At 44.5% G+C, this 26,161-nt stretch overlaps 1 protein-coding gene across 3 annotated transcripts in view; it reads left to right on the top strand.

Moving 5' to 3' along the window:
* SHPRH (SNF2 histone linker PHD RING helicase) overlaps positions 1-26,161 on the top strand; it is a 98,391-nt gene that overhangs the window by 2,692 nt on the left and 69,538 nt on the right. For 2 of the 3 annotated variants that reach the window (XM_083176178.1, XM_083176177.1), the window contains exons 3-5: positions 18,043-18,172; positions 24,538-24,756; positions 26,067-26,145. In XM_083176178.1, the coding sequence (XP_083032304.1) occupies positions 18,043-18,172; positions 24,538-24,756; positions 26,067-26,145 (428 nt within the window). Of the gene's footprint in view, positions 1-18,042; positions 18,173-24,537; positions 24,757-26,066; positions 26,146-26,161 lie in introns of those variants that run through there. The other variant, XM_083176179.1, reaches the window with a different exon arrangement.

Genomic DNA, 26,161 nt, shown 5'->3' with positions numbered 1-26,161 from the left:
AATGTCGACCTAAGCTGTGTCTACCCTTTTTGTTGTCGACTGTTGACAATTAGTGGTCGACCTAGACATTGTCTATCCACTGACTGCATACCCATGGGAGGTGAAGTATGAAAAGTAGAAAAAATTAAAAACCATTAAAAAAAATTTAACGTAACCTTTTTCTTGTGTAGACATTTTGTATACGTCATCCTTGTTATTATCTACCATATGGTGTTAACCCGCTGACCAGATCCCGGGTAAATGGAATGTATACAAATTCTAGAAGAGCATCAGGTTGGTGTGCATTACATTAATTGATGTTAGCAAGCCTATTGAGTCAAATTGAATAGCTCTGGGCATTAAGGCCTGAAGCTACCTCCCATTTCACCTTCAGTAATTTATCCAGGGTAGTATCGGATTGTCCCAAATCTCATCACGCAATCGCGCTGAAGGCATTACAGATTGTTCTTTCTTTTTTTTCCCTCTACAATGTTCTCCTTAGGGGTAGATGTGCTGTAGTTTCTAAAAATGGTGCAGTTACTCTAGTGCATTTTAGAAAATAATAAAAAATCTGAATATAACTCCTCCACTTGTTATCACCCCAAAGCGACAGTCTAATTGGTATAAAGGGACAGATGTACTAAGCTGCAAAAAATGATGAAATGGAAAGTGATAATCTACCAGCCAATCAGCTCCTGACATTTTTCAAAAACAGCCTGTAACATGGCAGTTTGGCTGCTACTTTAGCTCTCCACGTTATCACTTTTTGAAGCTTAGTATATCTGGCCCAATATGTGCAATTGACTTCATCTACAGATGTGTCCTCATACATCTTGCCTCAATACACCACACACCGTGAAATGCCTGGCTTGAGTGAGCCGACGGATCCCATGAAACTTGATTAGCGTCAACCATGTGTCTTATTCACATTGCTATGGGAATAAGATGCACAAGCAGACTTTGCTGAATAAAATGTGGCACGCGTACAGTATATTCTGTATGCGACTGTGGCTATATCTGAATACGAAATGCAACTTATTATTTGTATTCAGATATAAATGCAGTCATACATAGAATATAGGCATGCTGCATAGAATTTTAATAAGCAATAGCTGCTTGTGTGTCCTTTTTGCATAATTTTGTGATTAAGATACATTTTATTGAAAGAATCGCACTAAAAGATGCTTCATGCTACCAAGCTACTCCGCCGCATGGTGTGACTAGAGGGCTGTTTAACATGCAGGTAGGCTAGATGTAAGTGGACATCTGTATACACCACCTTCCGCTGCTGTAGCTAGCCATGGTAGGCCATAGGGTCAATCTTATTAGGTCCGAAGGATGCGAGGTGCCATTTTCATGCATTTAAACACTGAAAACGGCACCTGAATTAAGCCGATCTCGCATTTTCTGGGCCGCTTTTTAACACCCCTATGGAGATCTCTTTTAAGCGATTTCAGCCTATCAGAAAGTGCGGCCAGTGCTGTGATTATTCGCATTCGCATGGAATTGGATCGACCCCCGTGTGTTCTGCAGTTACTGGATGCCTCACTTCTATGATCTCACTGCCAGAAAAGTTTGTCAATTTAAATTTAAATACAAACTACTGAATCCTGGTAATAGACTTGTTTTAATAAAGTGAGACTGTAGACAGAAACACATGGCAGCAATACTCCGTAAGAGTTTTAAGAAGGGTCAGTGTTATTGTCTTTACCTTGTGCATCATCTGTAGAGAGTTCAAATAAAATCGAACCGTATACCTACAGCACATCATTGTCATCAAAGTACTATTGGGACATTTTAACATTGAATTGCTTGTGCCTGTTAGCATCATTATTCAGTTACTGCATTAAAGAAAAAACAAAAACAAAAAAAAGCATGCTAGCATGGAAGAAAAAAAAAGCTCACATGACAGTTATGCAACTGGGTTACACAAGTGTAGTAATAACAGATGATTTGAATAACAGGGTGTGGCAAGCAGTCACATATTAATGATAGACTGAAAAAACTCATATGAGAAATGTGAGTTTTAAAGAAAATGGAAGACAGGGACAACTGGGCGGTAGGAAAAAACAATTGGGTGTTATCAATAGCCATAAGGTGCGTACACACGGGGCAATATGATCGCTGGCAATATATTGCTAGCAATATATTGCTCAGCAATCATATTGCCCCGTGTCCCGTTTTCATCTGCGACCAGAGATGGTCGCAGATGAAAATTTAAACATTGCCAGGAGAAGAGGCAGGGGAAGTCACTGGTCGGAGGAGCATGCTCCTCCGACCAGCGACCATTCAGGGGCTGAAAACGGGAGCGCCCACCCGGCGATTTATCGCTAGTGCACACTCCAATCACTGGCAATATGGTCGCTCAGCGACCATATTCCCAGCGATTTCAGCCCCTATCGCCCCCGTGTGTACACAGCACTAGTGATGGCGCCCAACGTGATATTGAATTGTTTCTCTGATCAACTCGCTACTCCATGAGGTGGGGGAAATCCATTCAAAGTTCAATTATGAATGTTCCAGTTGCTTGACCGTTTAAAAAACATCTTCAAAAACCTTTTTTTTTTTTTTTTTGCTTGCTTTCTTTTATAAATTATGGTTATCTTTAAATCTTGGCAGAGAGTGATTTTCATGTTTTTATGCATAAACCCAAATGCAAATATGTCAAGATGGGATGTGGCCATGTGAAAAAAAACAAAAACATTGTTCTCAGTAAAGTTTGGCTACATTTTTGGTTTTATGCATAGATTACCTTATTTTACTTTAATGGTGAAATAGAGGGCCTAATGAGAACAAAATGTTACCAAAAATGACCTTTCTTGAAAAGAAATATCCGGTTGTCGGTTTTTATTGTGAAAAAGTACATAAGTGCTAGTAGTTTGCTATTCAAAACTGCTGAAGCTTGAGATTTGTGTTCTACAATATTTATATTAAAGTTTGAAAATTGTTTTCAAACCAAATTTAGGCTTACAAATTTCAGGTGGCAAAATAGAAAAAAAAAAGTTTTGGTACTTGTGTAATATCTGGGCGCCCGATTTTTTGATCGGGTCGGAAAAATCGTGTCGCATGCAACCAAATCGCATGCGATGCGATCAACGCGATTTTCCATAGGATTCAATGTTGAATGGTCCCTGTTCATACCCCCACTATCCAAGTAGGCATGGAGTTGATTTTATGTAGCGTGGCGAGCGCAGCGAGCCACTGAGCCCGAAGTGTGGCGAGGGGACGCGGAATACATGTTAAGTAATCCGCGTCCCCTCGCGGGGCTCACTGCGCTCGCCACGCTTCGGGCTCGGTGGCTCGCTGCACTCGCCACGCTATATAAAATCAACTCCGTGCCCACTTGGATAGTGGGTGTATGAACAGGGACCATTTAACATTGAATCCTATGGAAAATCGCGTCCATCGCATGCGATTTGGTTGCATGCAATGCGATTTTCCCGAGCATCGCATTTGATTGTATGCCTTCAGTTAAGGCATACAATCAAACACATCGGGCGCCCAGATATTACACAAGTACCAAAGTTTTCTATAGAAGTCAAGGTTTATGTAATACACTGTTCTCACTGCCGCAAAAACCCGGGTTTTTGCCAGGGCAAGCAGTAATTTCCCGTGTCCTGTCTGTGTGAAAGGGTCTTTGTGAAATTCCCGGGTGTTATGCCCTGGGAATTATACACAGGTTTTTTGCATGGTTTTTCCTGGGTAATACACGGGTGTATGGCAGTGTGAACAGGCTAGACCCGGGTTTTTCTCACACAATGCAAAAAAGCAAGTTCATCCAATCAAAGCTGTTCTTAGATGCCACACACTTAAAAGCAGGCATACCAGGGGAAGCAGTGTGAACGGGGCAGACACGGGAATTTCCTGGGTCTAAGGTGCAGTATGAATGTAGTCTGTAGAGCTGAGATGCTCTATGCCCCGCCAAAAACATGGGAACAAAAACCCGGGATTTTGCAGGGGCGGCAATGAGAACGCAGCATAATTCTAAGCTGCTTTGAAAATTTCAAATTTGAAACGGAAGTGGGACTAGAGTTATATAAAATTCCTTTCTAGAAGATTTAATTTTTTAAATAAAAAAATAGTAAAATAAAAACTAGAAATATTACTTTTTTCATGTTATCAAAATATTGATTAGTTGGGTTATAGGCTGAATGGCTGAGCAGAGGACAGCTTTTGTCTGTAGAAGAGGCTTTCACAGTTTAGAGAAGGCTGAAATAATATATGTCTATTCATGTTGAGACTTGAGCTTCGTGTTCCCACTAGGTTATTTTAGTGAGGTGCCTCTCCCTGCTCCCTTTTTCGGGACTCTGAAATGTGCCCTGTCCGATTTGTAGCATCCTTCTGAACCAGCATAGTGGGTGAAGGGTTAAAAACTCCCTGACGGGAGAATGAATGCCATGCAACAATTGAATTATTGAAACTGATAAAGTGTATGTGCCATCTTTTATGGGTAAAGGCTGTTTGGATTCCTGTCTATACTTCCCAAAACTGATCACCTGGTCAAAGGCTTTAGCATAACCTTGTAGCATATGTTAAGGCAGATGACCGCTTAAGAAAAAAGTGATTATGATACTCTTCCTCGGCTTAATGTTTGCAGCCCAAGCCTATAGTGCAGGGGTTCTCAAACTATTTAGCTCTGGGACCTCGTTAGACAATAAAATGATTACAGAACCCAGTAAGTGTCTGCAGAATGGTCGCCATACATATGTGGTTGGCAGACCGAACATGCACGGAACCATTGTGGAGGCACAAAATGGTGCGAGGAGTCTGAAGGCAATTCAACTGATTCTTCAGACTCCTTGGATCATTGACTGAGAGATTAGAGAAGTCACCAGCCTGACTGTCAGCGCTGGATTCAGTATTGAATCCCGGCGGTCGGGATCCCGGCGTTCAGAATCCCGACGCCGGAATCCCGACAGCCGAAATGCCGACAAGGGGGGGACGTGGATCACTCCCCCTTGCGGGCTCGCTGCGCTCGCCACGCAGCGGGCCCGGTGCCTCGCTACGCTCGGCACACTAATTTATTCTCCCTCCAGGGGTGTCGTGGACACCCCAGGAGGGAGAAAGTGTCGGCATTTCGTCGGTCGGGATTCCGGCGTCGGGATTCTGAACGCCGGGATCCCGACCGCCGGGATCTTAACTGCATCCCGTCAGCGCCATGGAGTTGCGACCCCATACTATAATGGTCGTGACTCACTTTGGGGTCAGGGACCACAGTTTGAGAACCACTGGTATAAAATAATAAAGATAATATAATAATGAATGATCGTGTAACCATTTGCTTCTTTTGTAGCATCTCTATATCTCGGGTGGTTGTTGTCCTTGCAGGTGTGATCTCTCCAACTTATAATGCGAACATGTCTAGTGAGGGAGATCTGTGGGAGTAGGCTTGACAGCTGTCCTGGATGGGTTCTTATGCTGGTGCAATATTAATCTCTTTGTGGTAACAATATCTGGGTGCCAAATAAGAGGCATGTGGGACATGATATTAGCAAATTATCTGTGAGTCCATTAGCGTGACTAGTTGCTCTACTACAAGATGTAATATAGTAAAGGCTGTAGCACTACATTGGGAATGATTCTGGTTCACTCACAAAAGAAAATTCTCTCTTGAATAGACAAAACCATGTGCACTGCAGGGGGAGCAAATGTAACATGTGCAGAGAGAGTTAGGATTCATCAGAGAGGTAAACTACAGTTGGGGGTTCCGGACGGCTCCCCAACAATCAGGATTCCGACGTCGGAATCCCAACTGCTCCCTCGTGGGGGTCCACGACCCCCATAGAGGGAGAATAAATAGGTGGCGAGAGAGCAGCGAGCCCGCAAGGGGCTTCATTGCGCTCCCCACGCTGCGTAGTCGGGATTCCGACGTCTGATTAATGACTGTCGGAATCCCGACTGTCGGAGTAGTATACCACACCCGTTGGGAGGAACCTGTGAGCGTAAATGACTGCCCATCCCTCTCAGCATTAGGATTCTATGCAGAGTTAAATTACCAAACTTAAGAGCTGTTTCAGGTAGGCTCTGTAACTGATTTCCCTCGTTAACATGCGAGGGGATGTATAACGAAAACACCCCTCCCCCTCGCATGCCTCCAGGAGAAATCATTCGAGTGTCACTGTCCATCTAATAATTTCTCCTGCCTTCGCAAATAGAAGTCAGTGGCAACTGGCTTTTATTTGCGAGCGCTGGGACGGAGACTGAATGGGCAGCATTGGCTGCCAGCGTACCCATGGTAATGCCGATGCTTGCGAGCGGCTCAGCGACTATGCAAGTCGCCAAAGTTATTTGCAATGGGGTGCTGCACATGCACATAATAAACCATGCGTATGTGCCGTCCCAAAAACATTGGGACGGAGCTGAACTCATTAAATAGAGAGTGAACTAGAATCGCTCCCTTAGTGCCTGATTCAGAATTGATCGCTAATCAGAGGATTTGAAGATTAGGCGATTAGCGAACGACTGTGCATGTGTACCATACGCATTGCGCATGAGTGAGGGCGATAAGAGACACAAAATCATTATGGATCTTTAACGCAATGTGGTCGGACTTTAACTGACCGGTAACTGGCGTTTGGGATGGAAACCTGCCGTTTTCTGAGTGTGCCCAGGTGGTTTAAGGGTCGGTCTGTGATGTCAGTGCTGGCCTTATTCAATCTCTTAGTTGCAGATTAGCGTTTCTCACAATTATTCACATTTGTGCAAACTGCAAAAATTGTTTGATGGTTTGGGAATTGTGTATTGATATTTTCACAATTGATTTTACAGATTTGCAAGGGGCGTTTTCTCTTTCTTTTTTGACGGCATATATCTACTCATCATCTGCAACATCTCACATTAGCGATCAGGTCTGAATCAGGCCCTTATTGAGTATAATATACTTTACACACAACTATTAGCTAACATTGGGGCAGATATATTAAGCCTGGAGAAGAGATAAAGTGGAGATAAAGTGATCTGCCCCATTGGCTGATGTCAATACGGCTCCTGTCCACATCTTCATATAAGGATTCCTTCCTTTGGGATGATGGAGTCTGTATCCTGTCAGTGTCCTGGGTATGTGAGAGACTGCAACAGCAAGCAAAGCACTAAAATGCTGCAGTACCATTAGAACATCACAGCAGGACCTCATTAGTGTTCTACATCCCATAAAATAGAAGCGCACAAGATAATCTTTAGTGATGTGTGTGATCTGTTTCTATTCCTCCATAACACTTCTTCCTATTATGCAACTATTCTTTAATAAACAGTTGTCCCTTTGCCATCTTCATATTTGCCAAATTGAATTCAATCAATCATATTCTATTACCTCTTTTTTGTTTCGTTAATCTGCTGGGTTTTGTCTACTTTCCATTTTTCAAGATTGTTACTAGGGCAGAAAACAAGGAATGAGATAGAAATAATATCAAAACCATAGTCAAAATAATAACTAATAATTATAGCTGAAAAAAAAAAATCTTTTTTTCTTTATTCGAAAATATAAGGTTGAACTGAGCCTTAAGGACCCCATACACTAGTCCGACTTGTCCTAGGGACAAGTCGGACCAGTTTGCCCTTGAAAGACCCCCTGCAGCCCCACTTGATATCCCTGGGGAGCTGTCAGTGGCGTGGGGCGGGCAGTGGGGTCCCTGCGGCGCTAGGCATTAAGTCAGCGGGTCTGTGCGGCGGATGGGAACTGAGTATCGCTATTCGCTGCATGGCAGCGTGGGAAGAGCAGCTGAATTTGAAAACACAGACCGGATGCTGATTGGTTGAGATTCAGCCAATCGGCGTCAGGCCAGTGTTTTCAAATTCAGCAGCGCTTCCCGCGCTATTCCACGGACGGCGAATAACGCTACTCAGTTCCCATGCGCCGCACGGACCTGCTGACCTAATGCTCAGCGTCACAGGGACCCTGCTGCTCGCCACACGGACGCTGCTGCCCGGAACCCACTCCTGCACGTAGGTGTGTGACAGCGGTGCTTCACCACTGTCACGCACCTAGAGATCGGACCAACATATCGTGGGTGCTAAAAAGCACCCGCGATGTGCCACTGATGTGTCAGATTGAACCTGCAGCAGGTTAAATTTGTAGGGTCCAACCTGATGTGTACGGGACCGCGCATCAGGTTGGTGGGGATGTCCAACACATCCGATTTGGGCCAATTTCTCCGCCCGATCCATGAGGATCGGGCGAAATCGGCCGAAATCACACAAGTGTATGGGCACCTTTAGATACAGCTTGTGGATGCTGGACATTATGGGTGTTTACTTAACAATAAATGGTACTTGTTTCCTAGCACGGCCACAACGATCATGATCGTGGGCATCGTAAGGGAAAATCGGGGGCCCGCGATTTCCCCATAGGGAACAATGTTAAATGCCTCAATTTAGCCGCGATGCCCCCGATTTCCCATAGGAAACAATGGTAAATGGCCCAGAAACCCCCAAAAACACCCCTGAACAGTGAAATGTCCCCCCAAAAGTATTTTACGCCACCCCACGATCAACGTGAACCCGAAGCGTGGCGAGCGGCGGCGGTACGCGTCCTCCGACCTTTTCATACCCCCCACTATCCACGTCGGCGTGGAGTTGAGAATAGAATAGTGTGGCGAGCGCAGCGAGCCACCAAGCCCGAAGCGTGGCGAGCGGACGCGGATACCTGTGAAGCCCGCGAAGGGACGTGTTTACCTCGCGGGGCTCGCTACGCTCGCCACGCTTCGGGCTCGGTGGCTCGCTGCGCTCGCCACACTATTCTATTCTCAACTCCACGCCGACGTGGATAGTGGGGGTATGAAAAGGTCGGAGGACGCGTACCGCCGTTCGCGTTGATCGTGGGGTGGCGTAAAATACTTTTGGGGGGAAATTTCACTGTTCAGGGGTGTTTTGGGGGGTTTCTGGGCCATTTACCATTGGTCCCTATGATGATTTGGTGAAATTGAGTCATTTAACATTGTTCCCTATGGGAAATCGGGGGCATCGCGGGTACATTGAGCCATTTAACATTGTTTCCTATGGGGAAATCGTGGGCATCGCGTCTGCACCATTTAAGCCTTTTTTAGCCGCATACGACGCGACCGACACGATTTTCACTGTTTTCAATGCATTTCAATGGGAAAATCTGGGGCATCGCGTCGGTCGCGTTGTATACCACTAAAAATGACACACGATGCCCGCGATTGTGGCCGTGCTAGGAAACAAGTACCCAATAAATAATGACAAAGTAATATCAATTTATCACTGATAATACTATAGTGTCCAGTCACAGGAGCTGTAGCTAGAGCACCACTTAACCTAAAATAATGCTCATAATTTAAGATAGGACAAATTGCAGCAAAACTTTTCAACCACTGTGATGTGGCACAAACAGGCAGCACACTTAAGAAGCTGGCTGGAGCCTGCATAGGACATGGATTGGTTTTAGAGAAGATGGCAAATAGGGATCTAGATGAGGATCTGCTCGGGTGTCCTGCTGCTATACTGTCCCCACTAGCTCCATGGGGGGAGATCATCATGGTAGCTAGGCAGTGACTCGTATTGTTCTCTCATGAGCGCATTTTTAACTCTACCCCCATTGGGCACTACACACTGAAAGCAGTTGACATTGGCATAAGGTTTCTCCTGTGTTTTGCAAGCAGATGAGCCTGGCGCAGACTATACTGTGTTCATCTGTTACCACAAAAAATTCCAAGCATACGCAAGTATACCTGGCCAATAAAGATGATTCTGATTCTGATCTGGGGGTCAATGTTTTTCTTTTTTTGTTCTATGCGGACAATGTGATGGTTTTTTCTGATGTGGGGATCAATGTGATATTTAGGGTGACATTCTATACTTTGCGCTAAATGCGCATGTTTTATTCGCGCACCACATCGCCGCAAATCGCCTCTTTTCAATTCGCACTTTTCAGTCAAAATGCGCATATTTAATGTGATGCGCATTGGAGGCTGAAAAGTGCGAAGAGGGGCGATTTGCGGCGAAGTGGTGCGCTGTATTTAGTCCTGAAAATGTGCGATTTTCATGTCTGAAAATCGCACGTTTGCAGGACAGCGCAAAGTTAAAAAAAAAAAACGAGCGCGGGGTCCCCCGCCCGAGCATAACCAGCCCCGGGCTCACTGAGCCAGTGCTGGTGACATAAAATCAGGGTCCCCGACAAATAGGGGTACCCTTGATTTCATGAAACCAGCACCAGGCTCAAGGTCCGGCGCTGGTTCCCAAAATACGGGGGACAAAATGACTAGGGGTCCCCCGTATTTTAAGAAACAGCACCGGACACAACCAGCCAGCAGGGTAATGCCACAGCCGGGGGAAACTTATTATATAAGCTCCCGCGGCCAAAGCATTAACCCCCTGGCTGGTCAGCATGGGCAGGGGTCCTGGGGAAGTGGGGACCCCCCCAATGAAGGGGTCCCCCCTCCAGGACTTACCAGCCCATGCTGATTGTCCGGGGCTGTCCCCGATGCCCCTGGGCGGTGGGCATCGGGCTGATGGCTTGTGTAAAAAAAAGAAGTACAACTATTGTTTTATACTGGCGAACTATGAGTTCCAGCAAGCCTACCCCGCATGCTGGGACTTGGAGAACCACAAGTCCCACCATGCGGGGCATTAAAGGGCCCGCTGGCACTTGTAGTTCTGCAGTACAAAAAATAGTTAACAAAATCACACTGACACACTGTAAAATAAAAGTTTAATACACACAAAACACACACACACTGATACTTACCTACCTTGAGCCCGTAGGTCGGTCCCTGGATCCTGGGTCCGTCCTCCGGGGCTCCAGGGCTGAAGAGTCCGGTTCCGGGGCCTTGGTCCTGGGGTTCCGGGGCTCCTGGGCTGCAGAATCCGGGGTCCGGGATCCGAGGTAGTCCCCAGGGGTACCTAAGGAAGCAAATCCAACTCACCTGGTCCCCGGCGGCGACCTCGGAATCCTCTCCGGTGACAGCGCTGCTCCCATCTGGTATCCGGCTCGCAGGACTTTGACAGGCGCAGAGATGTTTCCTCCTCGGCGTCTCTGCACAGAATGATTTCTTGGCCAATCAGGAGCCGAGAAAGTCGGCTCCTGATTGGCCAGAAATCATTCTGAATACAGACGCAGAGGAAGTAACATCTCTGCGCATCTAAAACAGAGATGTTTCCTCCTCGGCGTCTCTAGTTAGAATGATTTCTGGCCAATCTGGAGCCGACTTTCTCGGCTCCTGATTGGCCAAGAAATCATTCTGTGCAGAGACGCCGAGGAGGAAACATCTCTGCGCCTGTCAAAGTCCTGCGAGCCGGATACCAGATGGGAGCAGCGCTGTCACCGGAGAGGATTCCGAGGTCGCCGCCGGGGACCAGGTGAGTTGGATTTGCTTCCTTAGGTACCCCTGGGGACTACCTCGGATCCCGGACCCCGGATTCTGCAGCCCCGGAACCAGGACCAAGGCCCCGGAACCGGACTCTTCTGCCCTGGAGCCCCGGAGGACGGACCCAGGATCCAGGGACCGACCTACGGGCTCAAGGTAGGTAAGTATCAGTGTGTGTGTGTTTTGTGTGTATTAAACTTTTATTTTACAGTGTGTCAGTGTGATTTTGTTAACTATTTTTTGTACTGCAGAACTACAAGTGCCAGCGGGCCCTTTAATGCCCCGCATGCTGGGACTTGTGGTTCTCCAAGTCCCAGCATGCGGGGTAGGCTTGCTGGGACTCATAGTTCGCCAGTATAAAACAATAGTTGTACTTCTTTTTTTTACACAAGCCATCAGCCCGATGCCCAGGGGCATCGGGGACAGCCCCGGACTATCAGCATGGGCTGGTAAGTCCTGGAGGGGGGGGACCCCTTCATTGGGGGGGTCCCCACTTCCCCAGGACCCCTGCCCATGCTGACCAGCCAGGGGGTTAATGCTCTGCCCATGCTGACCAGCCAGGGGGTTAATGCTTTGGCCGCGGGAGCTTATATAATAAGTTTCCCCCGGCTGTGGCATTACCCTGCTGGCTGGTTGTGTCCGGTGCTGGTTCTTAAAATACGGGGGACCCCTAGTCATTTTGTCCCCCGTATTTTGGGAACCAGCGCCGGACCTTGAGCCTGGTGCTGGTTTCATGAAATCAAGGGGACCCCTATTTGTCGGGGACCCTGATTTTATGTCACCAGCACCGGCTCAGTGAGCCCGGGGCTGGTTATGCTCGGGCGGGGGACCCCGCGCTCGTTTTTTATTTTATTTTAACCCTTTATTTCATTTTTTACAGCAGAACCCTGCACAGAACATTGCGATCTGTGCAGGGTTCTGGCTCATTCGCCAAACAGACCCTGGTTTGAAATAAGTGCGATAATTAGGCACCTAAAAAATGCGATGTGCAAATGCGCATTGCATTAAATAAGCGACTTGTATACTTTTCTATACGAAAACATCTGGATGCGATAAAAATGCGAATTAATCCCACAATTTTAATCAGCATACCTTAACGCACATAATATGCGATTTCAGTCCCTTAGCGCATCCCATTAAATTAACGATTTAATGGGAAAATGCGATATCGCCATTTTGTGGTCTAAATAACGCAAAAAAACGGAAATCGCAGAGCATAGAATGTCACCCTTAGTTTCATGTGAGGGCCAGTGTATTTTATTTTTGTTACCTTTTGGGGTCCAAATCAATTATTTTTCTCCTTTGGGGTCCAATATGTTTTTCCCTGTAGAGGTCTGATGGTGTGCCCTGGCAATTTTACAATTTTGTCTAGTGTGAAAGGGTTGAAATCTACTGCTGTAGACCTTTTATTCCACACCCATATACTGTTCAAGTGGAATGGGATCATTCGTCAGACTGCATTTAGGTCTACAGTCATTAGGTCGACCCCACTAGGTCGACTGGCAGGAAGGTCGACCTGACTTAAGGTCGACATGGGCCAAGGTCGACATGACTTAAGGTCGAATTTGCATAAAGGTCGACATGAGGAAGGTCGACTGGTCATAAGGTCGACATGGGTTTTTCACTGTTTTTTGATCCGAATGTCGACACAGTCGACATGGACACAGTTGGCAATGAGAATCGGACCCTCGCATCGCTCGCTTCGCTCGCGATGCTTCGGGCACGGTGCCTCGCTGCGCTCGGCACACTATTTTATTCTCCCACCACGCCCTAGTGGATGGTAGGGCATGAAATACCGCCTGTCGGCACATGTCGGCTCAAAAAACAGTGAAAAACCCATGTCGACCTTATGACCAGTCGACCTTCCTCATGTCGACCTTTATGCAAATTCGACCTTAAGTCATGTCGACCTTGGCCCATGTCGACCTTAAGTCAGGTCGACCTTCCTGCCAGTCGACCTAGTGGGGTCGACCTAATGACTGTAGACCTAAATGCAGTCTGACGAATGACCGCATCCCGTTCAAGTTGCATAAGGCTAAACTAAGGCCAGTATTCAATGGCTCTGATTCACTGTACTTTCCAGCGAATCTGGCAATTCGCCGGGGTAACAGCGAATTTTCTCACAGAAAAAAACTATTCGCCCTATTCAATGGAGACAATTCGCTGCAAGTGTACAGTGAATGTCTGCCAATTCACCGTATGCGATTCGCCGGTGGTTTTCAATGGGGTTTTTAGTTAAATTCGCCAAGAGTGTATTCAATGCTCAAATGGAGAACTGCTCTCTCCAGTGATTTTCGCCATGATTCTCCAATTTGCATTCGGCATCTTTTTTTGGTAAACTGTTATGTGTACTTTTTAAATAAATGTTTTATTTTCTTTTTTTCAATGTCAAAAAATCAGTTTTAATTTAATCTGATGGGTCTTGCTTATATTCACTCATTACTAGCACCTCTTTAATATACAGATGGGTCATTGTACATCCTTGCTGGCGGGTCGCCAGAACGTACGCGCTGGCGACCCGCCAGCAGCCTCGCCAGCGAGGAGACTGAGACGCGCGTGCGTCTCACGCGCACGCGCGTCTCAGTCTCCGTCGCTAGCGTGGCGGAAACCCTGTCCGTCTCCGCCTCAGGGAGACGGACGGGGTTAGGGGGGGGTTAGGGGGGATGCGGGCAGGCGGCGGGGACCCCGGGTTACCGCCGGCAAGCCGGCGGGGACCCGGGGAAACGTTTGGAAGCGCCGTCGGAAGGGGGCGCGCGCGCCTCTCGTGCGCGCGCGCCCCCTTCTCACGATCGCCATGGCGCTGGCGGGGGATGGCGGCTGGCGACGCCAGCGCCATCCCCAGCAAAGATGGACCGTGACCCATCTGTATTTAGAATTTTTATTACATTTATTTCCCCCCTCAGCGAACTGACACAGCCAGCTGAGCAGCGAGGGGGGGAGGGGGGGGGGTGCGGGGGACATGAGCTGACAGGCAATTGCAGTCATAACTGCAGTGTAGGTGCCTTGTAATACAGGGCTCCAGCAGCAGCAGACCTCCGGCTCTGGCAGCCCCAGCACGGTGATAGTAGATGTCAGCGCTGGGACTGCTGGAGCTGGAGGTCTGCTACTGCTGCTGGACCCGTCCCCATCCTCAGGTTGTGCGGGGGCTCCTGGCAGTATCAGCGCGCTCCCCCGCCATGACTCCGCTCAATCCCCTGCAGTGTCATTGTAGCCGCAGCAGCAGGGGGGAGAGCCGAGTGCAATTCGCCGCAGAGGGTAATTATCGCCGTCAGGGGCGGAGAGCCCCTGACGCGTTGAATAATGTGGACGGGCGGCTGCCGGCGAATCTCCCAGCAGGGAGAATCATGGCGAAAGTGCAGCGAATCCTACACAGGATTCGCTGCCGCCCGCGACCCCCGGCCATTGAATACTGGCCTAAATAGGAACCAATCATAAAGGTCCACTGCATAATGGGCATGATGAAGCTTCTATTATACAGTGCATCCGGAAAGTATTCACAGCATGCCACTTTTGCCACATTTTGGTATGTTACAGCCCTATTGCAAAATCTATTTTTTTTTTTTTTTGCTCAAAATTCTACACACAATACCTAATAATGATGTGATAAGTTTTTTGGGGAGATCCTTGAAAATGTATTAAAAATAAAAACTAAGTAATCCCATGTACAAGTATTCAAAGTCTTCAATACTTTGTTGATGCACCTTTAGCAGCAATTATAGCCTCAAGTCTTTTTGAATGTTATGCCACAGGGTTGGAACACCTACTTTATCTTTGGGCAGTTTTGCCCATTCCACTTTGCAGCACTTCTCAAGCTCCATCAGGTTAGATGGGAAACGTGAGTGCACCGCCATTTTCAAATCTATCCAGAGATGTTCAATCAGATTCAAGTCTGGGCTCTGACTGGGCCACTCAAGGGCATTTATAAAATTGTCCTAAAGCCACTCACATTATATATTGGCTGTGGGCTTAGGGTAGTTGTCCTGCTGAAGGTTAACCGTCACCACAGTCTGATGTTAAGAGTGCTATGGAGCAGGTTTTCATCCAGGATGTTTCTGTACATTGCTGCATTCATTTTTCCCTCTATCCTGATTAGTCTTCCAGTTCCTGCTGCTGAAACACATCCCCACAGAATGATTCAACCCCCAACATGCTTCACTGTAGGGATGGTTTTGGGCTAGTGATGAGCAAAGCCTGGTTTCCTTCAAATATGGCACCTGGTATTCACACCAAAGAGTTCAATCTTTGTCTCATTAGACCAGATAATTTTTAGTAAGAAGTGGCTTCAGTCTGACCACACTACCATACAAGCCTGATTGGTGGATTGCTGCAGAGATGGTTGTCCTTCTGGAAAGTTTCTATCTCCACAGAGGAATGCTGTAACTCTGACAGAGTGACCATTGGGTAAACTCCCTGACTAAGGTCCTTCTCCCTCCTCAGTTTAGACGGCCGGCCAGCTCTAGGAAAAACCTTGGTGGTTTCCGAACTTAATTCCATTTACTGATGAGCTCATTAGGACCTTCAAAGAAGCAGATATTTTTCTGTACCCTTCCCCAGAATTGTGCCTCAAGACAATCCTGTATCGGAGGTATTCTTCAGACAATTCCTTTGACGTCATGCTTGCTTTGTGCTCCGACATATACTATCAAGTGTGGGACCTTTATATAGACAGTTGTGTACAGTACCTTCCCAAATCATGTCCAATCAACTGCATTTACCACAGGTGGAATCCAATTAAGCTGTAAGAACATCTCAAGGTTGATCAGTGGAAACAGGATGCACATGAGCTCTATTTTGAGCTTCATGGCAAAGGCGGTGAATACTTAATAGAAAAATCGCCACTTCAGAATGTGGGATTTTGTGGCAAAAAGTGTGATTTTTACCGCAATTCGGACCTCATTAAGTTTCCCCTTGCGGCCATTTTTTAACAAGCAAAACATTGCATCACATAAAATGTCACCCCCTCGCCCTATTCAACGTTCTGGGGAAATCCTCACCGTCACAGGACGGCGAGAATTCTCCGAAACAGGCTAATTAGACCGCGGCTAATGCAGAAAACCCGCTGTATTTAGCTGCGAGTCTCGGTGCTTCTGGAGCCGCATACGCCAATTCCCCCTTGCGCAAAAAAACGGAGCGAGGGGGAATTGGCGTATGAGGGGGGTGAGTTGAATTCTGACAGGGTGAGTGGTGATAGCGAGCAGGAAGCCCTGCTCGCTGTCGCCCCTCGCCCACGGCATTGAATACACCCCTTAGTGCTGGGGTAGCCAACCTTCGTCCTCGAGAGCCACCAACAGTGCATGTTTTGTAGGTCTCCTCACAGAATCACAAGTGAGCTAATTAGCTCCATCTGCGTATCTTTTAAAATGTGTCAGTGATTAATGAGTGCAGCTGTGCAGCAGCTAGGTTGTCTGGAAAATGTGAACTGTTGGTAGCTCTCGTAGGCTAGGTTTGGCTACCACTGCCTTAGTGTATTAAATATACATTTTTTCAATTTCTTAAAAAATTAATCCAGTTTATTTGAAGTACTGTTTCACGGGTGTTTATTGAGGAATCAGCACAAAACTTGGACCCCTAAGGTAACTTTTCCTCCTTAATTTTAAAGGCTAAACTACAGTATATTACTTTATCTGCCTTGTGTTTTGCATTACTGCAAAAAGGCATGTTTTTCGAATAGAATGAAAAACTCTAGGGATCCCAACTTTTTTGTGGTGCTTAACAAAGGTATACATTACTACTAATCTAGATTTTTCTGATAATTATTCATTCTTGTGTCAGGATGCAATTCAAGGATTCCACTGGGACACTACACAAGCAACACTCCACCCATTTGTTGTATATTTTAGGCAAGATGATTGTGACCCTTTCAACTAGGAATTGGGAACCTTTCGCCTTCCAGCTGTTATTGAACTAAACATCCCAGCATGTCCTGCAACAGTTTTAGTATGGCTAAATAGCAAAACTGTAGCAGGACATGCTGGGATGTGTAGCTTAACAGCAGCTCTAGTGCCAAAGTTTCCCCATCCCTGCTTTAAACTGTGTGAACCTGGGCTTTATTAGTGATACCCGTGACCATGTAGCCATAACTGTGCATGCCTTCATTATGGTTATTATGAAACTTTAGTTAAACTATTATCAAAATTGTATGTTCACCTATTTAGTGATGGTGCTAGTGCATAATACAAGAACTGCAAATACTTTTTGAACTTACGCTTCCATAAGGATGACTTCCACATTCAGGCAGAATGGAATTTATATTACACATTTTATGGTAAGAGTCTGTGTGATGGCATTGGAGGGGCAGTTAAACATCTAGCCACACGCACCAGTCTGCAAGCAGTAAAAACCATCACATCTGGACACCATTGGAACTGTACATACTCTCCAACATGACCCTTTCCATTAGGTACAAAATGCTCTGTTCCTGAAATTCCTTACCAGTGGCAGTTGCAGAGCAGGCGCTGCAGTGCAGTCCAAAATTCAAATAGGGGAGTCCAAACCAACTGCTAGTGAGTACCAGATGGTGGTCTGGCAGTGTTTGGGGTGGCAGTTGGTGTGACTCCCCTATCTGAATTTTGCACTGTATTGAAGGCAAACTCTGCAACTGCCACTGGCACGTTTTTCTGCCACTGGAATGTGATTGATTTGAAGCAACTTGTTTTTGTACATTATACCACCTGCTACTAACTGTTCCCCGAGATACGTGTTTTAGACAGGAAATGCTTATTTTCTTCATGTTCTTTTTTAGGTTGGGATCTATTTGTTGGAAGCATGTTTGTCCAAGCCAGAATTCCTCAGTGAGGGATGTAGAAAGATGAAGAAATCTTGCCTTATTATTCAGAGGCTGATGGAAAAGTTCTACAACTTCACCATCCCAGGTACAAAGGGCATAATTAATGTTTGTACGCAATAATGGCTGATGTTCACACAACTGGGCAGTTATCAGCTGACTGGTACATGTGTCAAGAATTTAGAAAAAAATCAAACAAGGTTTCTGAGGCTTTCCCACAGCGCTGGACCCTTGGAATCAGTGTAACCAGGATGATTCTTGTTTTTTAAAAGTAAATGCAATCCACTCCTTAAAAATTCGCAAAAAATGTATTCAGAAAAAACATGAAAAACTCCACATCTATAACAAAATGGCTTCCATATACCATAAAATATATACGTAAAAAAATTTAGCAGGAATGTATAAAACAGTTCTTTTGCACAACACGGTCACTGTCTCCTAGGGAAATTGGTGATTCTTGATGTAACAAACCAGACCTTTTCAGGGCAACTTATGATTATGCAGAAAAAAAGCAAATAACTCATAGGGAAAGCTGTTATTCCCGGGTGTCTCCTATGAGGCTTTTGAACACAGTCTCATAGTCACCTCTCCAAAGGCTTGGAGCAGAATAGGGAAAAAAAGACCACTCTCACCCTTCCACTGTGAATACTGTTAGGGACTTCTCCTTGGATTGGGGACGTCACGGCCTCCCACGCTGGCACTGCAGTCGCCGTGTGGCCCCTTTTCTTCTGGATGCCGTCTGCTCAGGGAACATGTTATTCTCAGAGACTGCTCCGCCACTGCAGTCTCTGGATTCTCCTGCCTTTCAGTATCACTGACTCCATTTGCGGTAAATAAATGCAGGAGCTGGAAATAATACCAGTCCGTCTCTCACTCCGGTGCGCTAGATCTCAGCCGGCTGTAATCAGCTGTGCGCCTCCTGCTTCCCCCGCGTCTGGTGGTCAGGTTACTCGTGGATGGGTGGTCTATGCGGGACTGTCCATGCACCTGTCTGACCTAAGTCCCACAGGCGCCGCTCAGCTCACCGCGTACAAGTGCTCTCTCTCTCCTCTCCCGCTATCTCCTTAGATCCTTTTCTGCGAATGCAGTGAACCGATAAAGAAACTCCAAGCTGCTGCCGCCAACAACGCGTTTCTACCCTCACTGGGTCTTTCTCAAGGCACAGCTGGAGTCAACGTCTCCTAATTATTTATACCCTCCCTGAAAAAGTCTGGTTTACTTGTTCCGGGGCACTTCTATGCATGTTGCATGGTTCTCTTAAAGTGAACCCACTCATTAATTCTATTTCATGTTTCCTGCCATCATTATCTCTCACAACTCAATGTACCTAGTACCTTATTTCCAAAGCACATTTGATATTGCAATCTATTAAAACAATACAGCATGGAATCATATATACTAACAAAAACATCACCTGCCATAAAAAAATCATTAAAAAAATCATGAAACAGTGATGGCACATATATGTATTGCAGGGGGAAAGCTACCTATCCCTATTACAAAAACCACTTCATCTCGAACTCTCCATTTAACCCATTGGGTTGCAGGGTATCTAATTCATAGATCCAGCGCATTTCTGCGCGTGCCAGATCACCCATTATACAGGTTGAGTATCCCGTATCCAAAATGCTCGGGACCAGGAGAATTTTGGATAACGGATTATTCCGTATTTCGGAATATTTTAATATTTCAATTATGTATTTTGAAGTATCTTGCATGTATGCTGTATAAACACATAAAATACACACAAATATATTTTATTACCACATAAAATACACACAAATATATTTTATTTGTTCAAAAAACAAGGTTTCAAAACATGAAACAAAATTTGTGTACTATCTCAGATATTGAATTTGAATGCCAAGCAATCATTGTCTTGCACATATATAGTGCCAGTTACATATCATGTCACCAGTAGTGCTGTTACATATGTCCCCAGTGAGTTTTTAGCAAAAAAAAAAATTTTTTTTCACTTTCTGGAATGTATGGTTTTCGGAATAATTCGGATAACGGATACTCGGATACGGGATACTCAACCTGTATCCATTTTTCTCTAATTTCCCTTTATACAATCGATTATTTTGAAACTAATTATATCACTGGGGGAACATTGGTGTACTTTTTTTAAATGGGACTCTACACCTTTTCTTATGTTGTTTAGGTGTTCTCTTAACCTTATTTTAAAATGTCTCGTTGTCCTTCCCACATACTGTTTCTTGCATGCACATTCTATTAAATAGATAACATTTTGACTATTGCATGTTGCGAAATGTTCTATTTTGTATGTTTTCTTTGTTACATTCGACATGAAGGTATCCATTTTATTCCCTTCAGAGCTTTTACAGTGCTTGCAACCTGCACATACCCCGCATCTAAAAAATCCCTTGCTCTTAACCCTTGTTAGCATATTGGGTTTGGGGGCTGATGCACTCCTCACAACCCAATTTTTCACATTCGGGGCTCTTTTATAAATTACCTCTGGTTTGTTCGAGATGAAGTTACATAAAATTGGGTCAGCTTTTAGCAGACCCCAGTGCTTTTTCAGGATTTTTTCTGTTTCCTTGTGGTCCTTATTATAGGTAGTTATAAATGCTGTTGAGCAATCCTTTTTCTCCTTATTTTTATTGTTTATCAGTAGGGCTTTCCTATCAATTCTGTCTACCTCTCCCAGTGTTTTTTCCAGTGCATCATTGTCATAGCCCTTATTCAAGAATTGATTTTTTACTTCCATTACTTGCTCTTGATATATCTCATTTTTTGTACAATTTCGTTTGATTCTCTGGAATTGGCTGCCCGGCACCCCCCTCAGCCAATTTGGGTGATGGTTGCTCCCTTTCCTGATAAAGTAATTGCTGTCTGTGGGCTTGCTATAGCTTTTCGTCATGATTTTAGCATCTTCTACATACAGTATATCATCAGATCCAAAAAAATGAATCTGTACCTCACTTGACTCAAAGCTTAGCACAATAGCACAATACCCACATACCTTTTTTTCTGCATAATCATAAGTTACCCTGAAAAGGTCAAGAATCACCAATTTCCCTAGGAGACAGTGACCGTGTTGTGCAAAAGAACTGTTTTATACATTGTCCTGCTATATTATTTTTACGTATATTTTTTATGGTATATGGAAGCCATTTTGTTATAGATGTGGAGTTTTTCATGTTTTTTCTGAATACATTTTTTGCGAACTTTTAAGGAGGAGTGGATTGCATTTACTTTTAAAAAACAAGAATCATCCTGGTTACACTGATTCCAAGGGTCCAGCGATGTGGGAAAGCCTCAAAAATCTTGTTTGATTTTTTTTCTAAATTCTTGCCTAGTATACAATTCTACTATTGTTTGAGGACAAGCAGCTGCGGGACTTTTTTGGCGCTTGAGAAGTGACTTTGTCATTTTTTGTGGTACATGTGTCAAGATGCCACTGCAAATTCGCTCGCAACAAGGACTTCATGGAGAAGTGATTGACAGGAAGTGACTGTTTGGAGGTGTTAATGGATAGTTGAAAAAAAGCAGGTGTACCATGACTGTTTTTATTTATTTATTTATTTACAGTTTCTTATATAACGCAGCAGATTCCGTTGCGCTTTACAATAGTAGACAGTGATAAAACAAACTGGGTAACAACAGACAGACTTGGAGGTTAGAGGGCCCTGCTGCAAGCTTACAATCTATAGGGATATATTTTCAGAGATTGTGTCTGCCATCAGCTGCAAGCTTGTACATGCAACAATACAGCGCCTGCATTGCTACTACTGTGCAAGTCTGTGTAGCACCGACCCTTACGCTTGATGTCCCTCATTTCTGGTTATTGACTGCGATTGTATAATTTAAAAGGAAAATAAGAACATTTTAAAACTTACATCAATTATGTAGATTTCTTCAGATTTTAACAATGGGGGCATAGCCACAGAAAGCAAAACCAATCCTGAAACGTTTTTCAAACACATAAATAGCAAAAGAATAATAAAACAGAACATAGGCCCATTAACCAATCTCAACGGAAATAGCTTTACGGAGGATAAGGAAAAAGCAGAACTGTTAAACACATTTTGCTCATCAGTGTTTACTAGGGAGGAGCAGACAGTGGAACCCACAGGTACCATAAATGGGACGAGCCAGCTAGAACTTAATATTGAATTTCCGACAAATAAGAAAGAGGCTTAGCAAAATCAAAACAAACAAATCCCCAGGTCCGGATGGGATTCATCCTAAGGTTCTAATGGAATTAAGGGAGGAATTTGCAATCCATCTGTATTACATTTTTTAAAACTCATTTTCATCTGGTAAGGTGCCTAAGGACTGGAGAATAGCAGAGGTAGTACCAATATTCAAAAAAGGGAAGACCCAGCAAATGCTAGACCTGTGAGCATAAAACATCAATAGTGGGTAAATTATTTGAGGGAATTTTAAGGAATGGTATCCAAAAAAACATTTAGATCACCATAGTATAATCAGTATTAACCAACATGGGTTTGAGAAAAATTGCTAATGCTGTAGAAGTGGTGGTCTTGGATTTTGCTAATGCTTTTGATACCGTGCCACATAAGAGGGTGATAAATAAAATGGAACATTTGGGACTAGCGGTAAAGATTTGAGAATGGTCGGAAACTGGTTGCGGAATAGAGAACAGAGAATGGTTATAAACGGTGCAGTATCAAGTATGATACCAGTTCTAAGTGGAGTGCCACAGAGGTCGGTGCCAGGGGGCAATTGAGTAGTATCCACTACTAGCGACATACCCTGTAGCTTTTTTTTTTTTGGCCCAACATTAGTCTAACTGTTCTACACTTCTCTCAAGCTGATTGGTCAAATTGTTTTGAAATGTGGCAAAGCTCCCTGTGTAATAATTCCTGATATATTTTGCAGATGGTTGAGGGTAATGGGGCCTATACATGGGGAGATTTTCCTGAGTGATGCTAGATCTCTCAGTGTTTTGTGCTGCGCGATCTGTCAGGGCCAGTGTTCTCTGGTGAGAACACTGGCCCTGACCTGCGATGTACAGTAACTCCATTTATCCAGCATGCTGGATCTTAATTGCCGGGTGAAAGTGATGCGCGAGGCTGTGCATCGCTATCGCTGTACACATGGAGCAATGTAGTGTAAATTTCTAAGTGATTTAGTAAGATCACTTAGAAAATGCCCTAAAATAGCCCCGTGACTCTCCAATTTTAGTGCAGCCATGGTGGAAAGAGAGGTTGAGCAAGTTTTATTATGTTAATTGATATTTCGTTTGATTATAATTTCTATACCTATTTGATTGTTATCTATTGGGTTTAATTATTTGCACTTTTTCCGTGTACCCATCAATATATCACTTCTGCTTAACTGGTTTATTTGTAACTAATCTCTTATCAATGAATATGTACTCAATATGTTGCATTAAGTTCAGTGTACTGTGGGTAATGCATTGCTTCAATAAAAAATATATAAAACAAAATGAAAAGTAATGGGTGCCCGATTGTAGCAATAGCTGAATTGTTCCAATAGGCGCACATTACAGCAATTGAATTCCCCCTTATAGTCCTCCTTTTGTAGACCTGCTTTGATATCTGTAATATTGTCGAACATACCCAAATGGCCAGATTATATATTCCTGGTGCTCTTGGCAGTGGGAATCATGATACAATTATTCTTTACATTAGGTTAAATATACAAAATTATTTTACCCCAAATTGTGGACCAGGGACAGTGTTAAAAAACGAGTGGCTCCCCAAGGGATGCGCTCTCCTGCAGCCAAGCTTAGAGGTAAAACTAATATAACCGTTTTCCTCTAGTGCCCCTGTGTGTTAAGCAGAGTTCGTCTGCAGCAGCCGCCATCCTGTGTGAGCAATGTACTGTGATCTGCAGCATGGCTGAGCCGGACACACCAGCGAAACCTGCTGCCACAGTGGCCAGAGAGAAGCCCGGGGCTTGTCCTGCTTGGAGCGGCCATGGCCTGGTGCGCAGTCTCTATTCCCGGCACTGCCCGCTGCTGCTCTCCTGCTCACCGGTGTTGGCCGCTGGTACCTTTACAAGAGAGCTCAGAAGGCCGGGGAACCGTAGAGCCGACAGCTGGCGCTAGTGAACAGCAGGCCGATGCTGGAACGAGACCTGCCTCCTTTACCCTCATTCCCCTCTCACTTTACTCCACATCACCTTACCCCTGTCACCTCTCCTTACTCCCTCTCACCCCCCATCACCTCACGTCACCCCCTCGCGCCATCCGTCACCTCAACCCCAGTCACCTCACTACCTGTCATCTCAACCCTGTCACCTCACCCGCTTTCATACAAACTCCACACAGATAGATAATTGGTTCAGAACCCAAAAATTGCTATAATACAGTATATATTGGTGAATATGCGTTCAACAGTCAAGGATATCAGTAAGAAGATTTTCATTGTTTATATTCCTGTATTTTTAAATGTGTGTTTGAGGTTAAAACAAAATCTATTTATCTACATGCAGATATCCCAGAGGAGAATGATGAAGAGTCAGATCAAGATCTAGAGAGACAAAATATTGAAGAACTTTATGACTATGTCAGACAGACCCATCAAAAGGAACATATTATTCTACAGGAAGAGGTGCAGCATCCAGCCTTGATACCAGTGCTGCGGCCATACCAGAATGAGGCTGTCCATTGGATGCTACAGAGAGAGAACTACAGAAATGTGCCTTCTAACGGTAGATCTGTGGACCATGTGTTTCAATGTCAACTTTTTTCTAATGCCAGCTTTTAATAGTATAGATACATAAGTGGATGTTATTGATTACCTTTAGAGAACATCTCTCTACTTTTTAGTCCATTACCTTTTTAGATATCTGTACAGTACATGCAGAACTAAAAAGTGGCCATCTGTACCTTAAAAGCATTAACAGTTCTCACTTTATGGAAATGGGTGTACTTCTGTTTTGATTTGGGCTGAATAATCTGTAGTGCTCAATCCCAGTCATTTCATTTATCACTGGACCATGAGCTATATTTACTTCATTTGTACAAGAGCAGCTAATGCAAATGGAATCAGTCCGCTTCAGATGGACTGACATTGAAGTACCCTTCATCTTAATCCTGACAGGAGACTTTCCCTGGGAGGACATTAAGCCGTATGAAGTTGGCAGTGGGCCAACTACCATGTCAGTACCCCACAAGATTTGGAATATTCCCTTATTTTGAACACTTCCCAAAAGTGTATTTTGGAAATGGTGTAGCCGTCTCGGTGTTACCAATTCATGTATACAGTATTTTAGCCTCCATATAAATACAATCATTTGTTCACCACATGTTGAAGAGTTTGCATACTGATTTCTAGCACTTTAATTCTGTAAATGTTTACAATAATCTTTCATGTATTTTGCACTCTGAAGTCTGTACAGATTAATGTGTATAAATATATAAATACCAATTGAGTAGATTTTATCATTAAAACATAAAGCTTGGTTTAGCTGAATATGTATGTGATATTTCACAGACTGAGTGACCCTGTTGTAATTACCTTGCTTCTGTACTTGTGCGTGTTTCTTCTTTTATAGCTGCGGAGGCTCCATTTTTGTGCCATTAACTTAATTTCAAATAGAATGATTGACAAACACATCATAGGGGGGAGTCAGGTTGGTTTGCAAAAGCAAACTCCTTCTTTAATGGACAAAACCATGTGCACTACAGGTGGGGCAGATGTAACATGTGCAGAGAGAGTTACATTAGGGTGAGTTATTTTGTTTCTGTGCAGAGTAAATACCGGCTGCTTTATTTTTACACTGCAATTTCGATTTCAGTTTGACCACATCCCACCCAAATCTAACTCTCTCTGCACATGTTACATCAGCCCCACCTGCAGTGCAGCACAGTTTTGTCCATTAGAGAGAGATTTGCTTTTATGAGCCAACCTAAATTAGACCAATTAGTCTTTCCAGAGAAAATATTATATAACGCCGATTGTAATATAAATCTATGTCATGCATGTTAAGACTATACCATTTCTATTACTTGTGTATAGAAAATACACTCCATGTGTTATGGAGAGAGGTCACTACATTGGATGGAGGGAAAATCTACTGTAACCCCTTCTCTGGAAGGTAAGTGGTTTATTGT

Source organism: Crinia signifera, chromosome 3 (genome assembly GCF_055691185.1).
Source record: "Crinia signifera chromosome 3, ASM5569118v1, whole genome shotgun sequence".
Lineage (NCBI taxonomy): Eukaryota > Metazoa > Chordata > Amphibia > Anura > Myobatrachidae > Crinia > Crinia signifera.
This window is presented reverse-complemented; position numbering and strand designations above follow the sequence as displayed.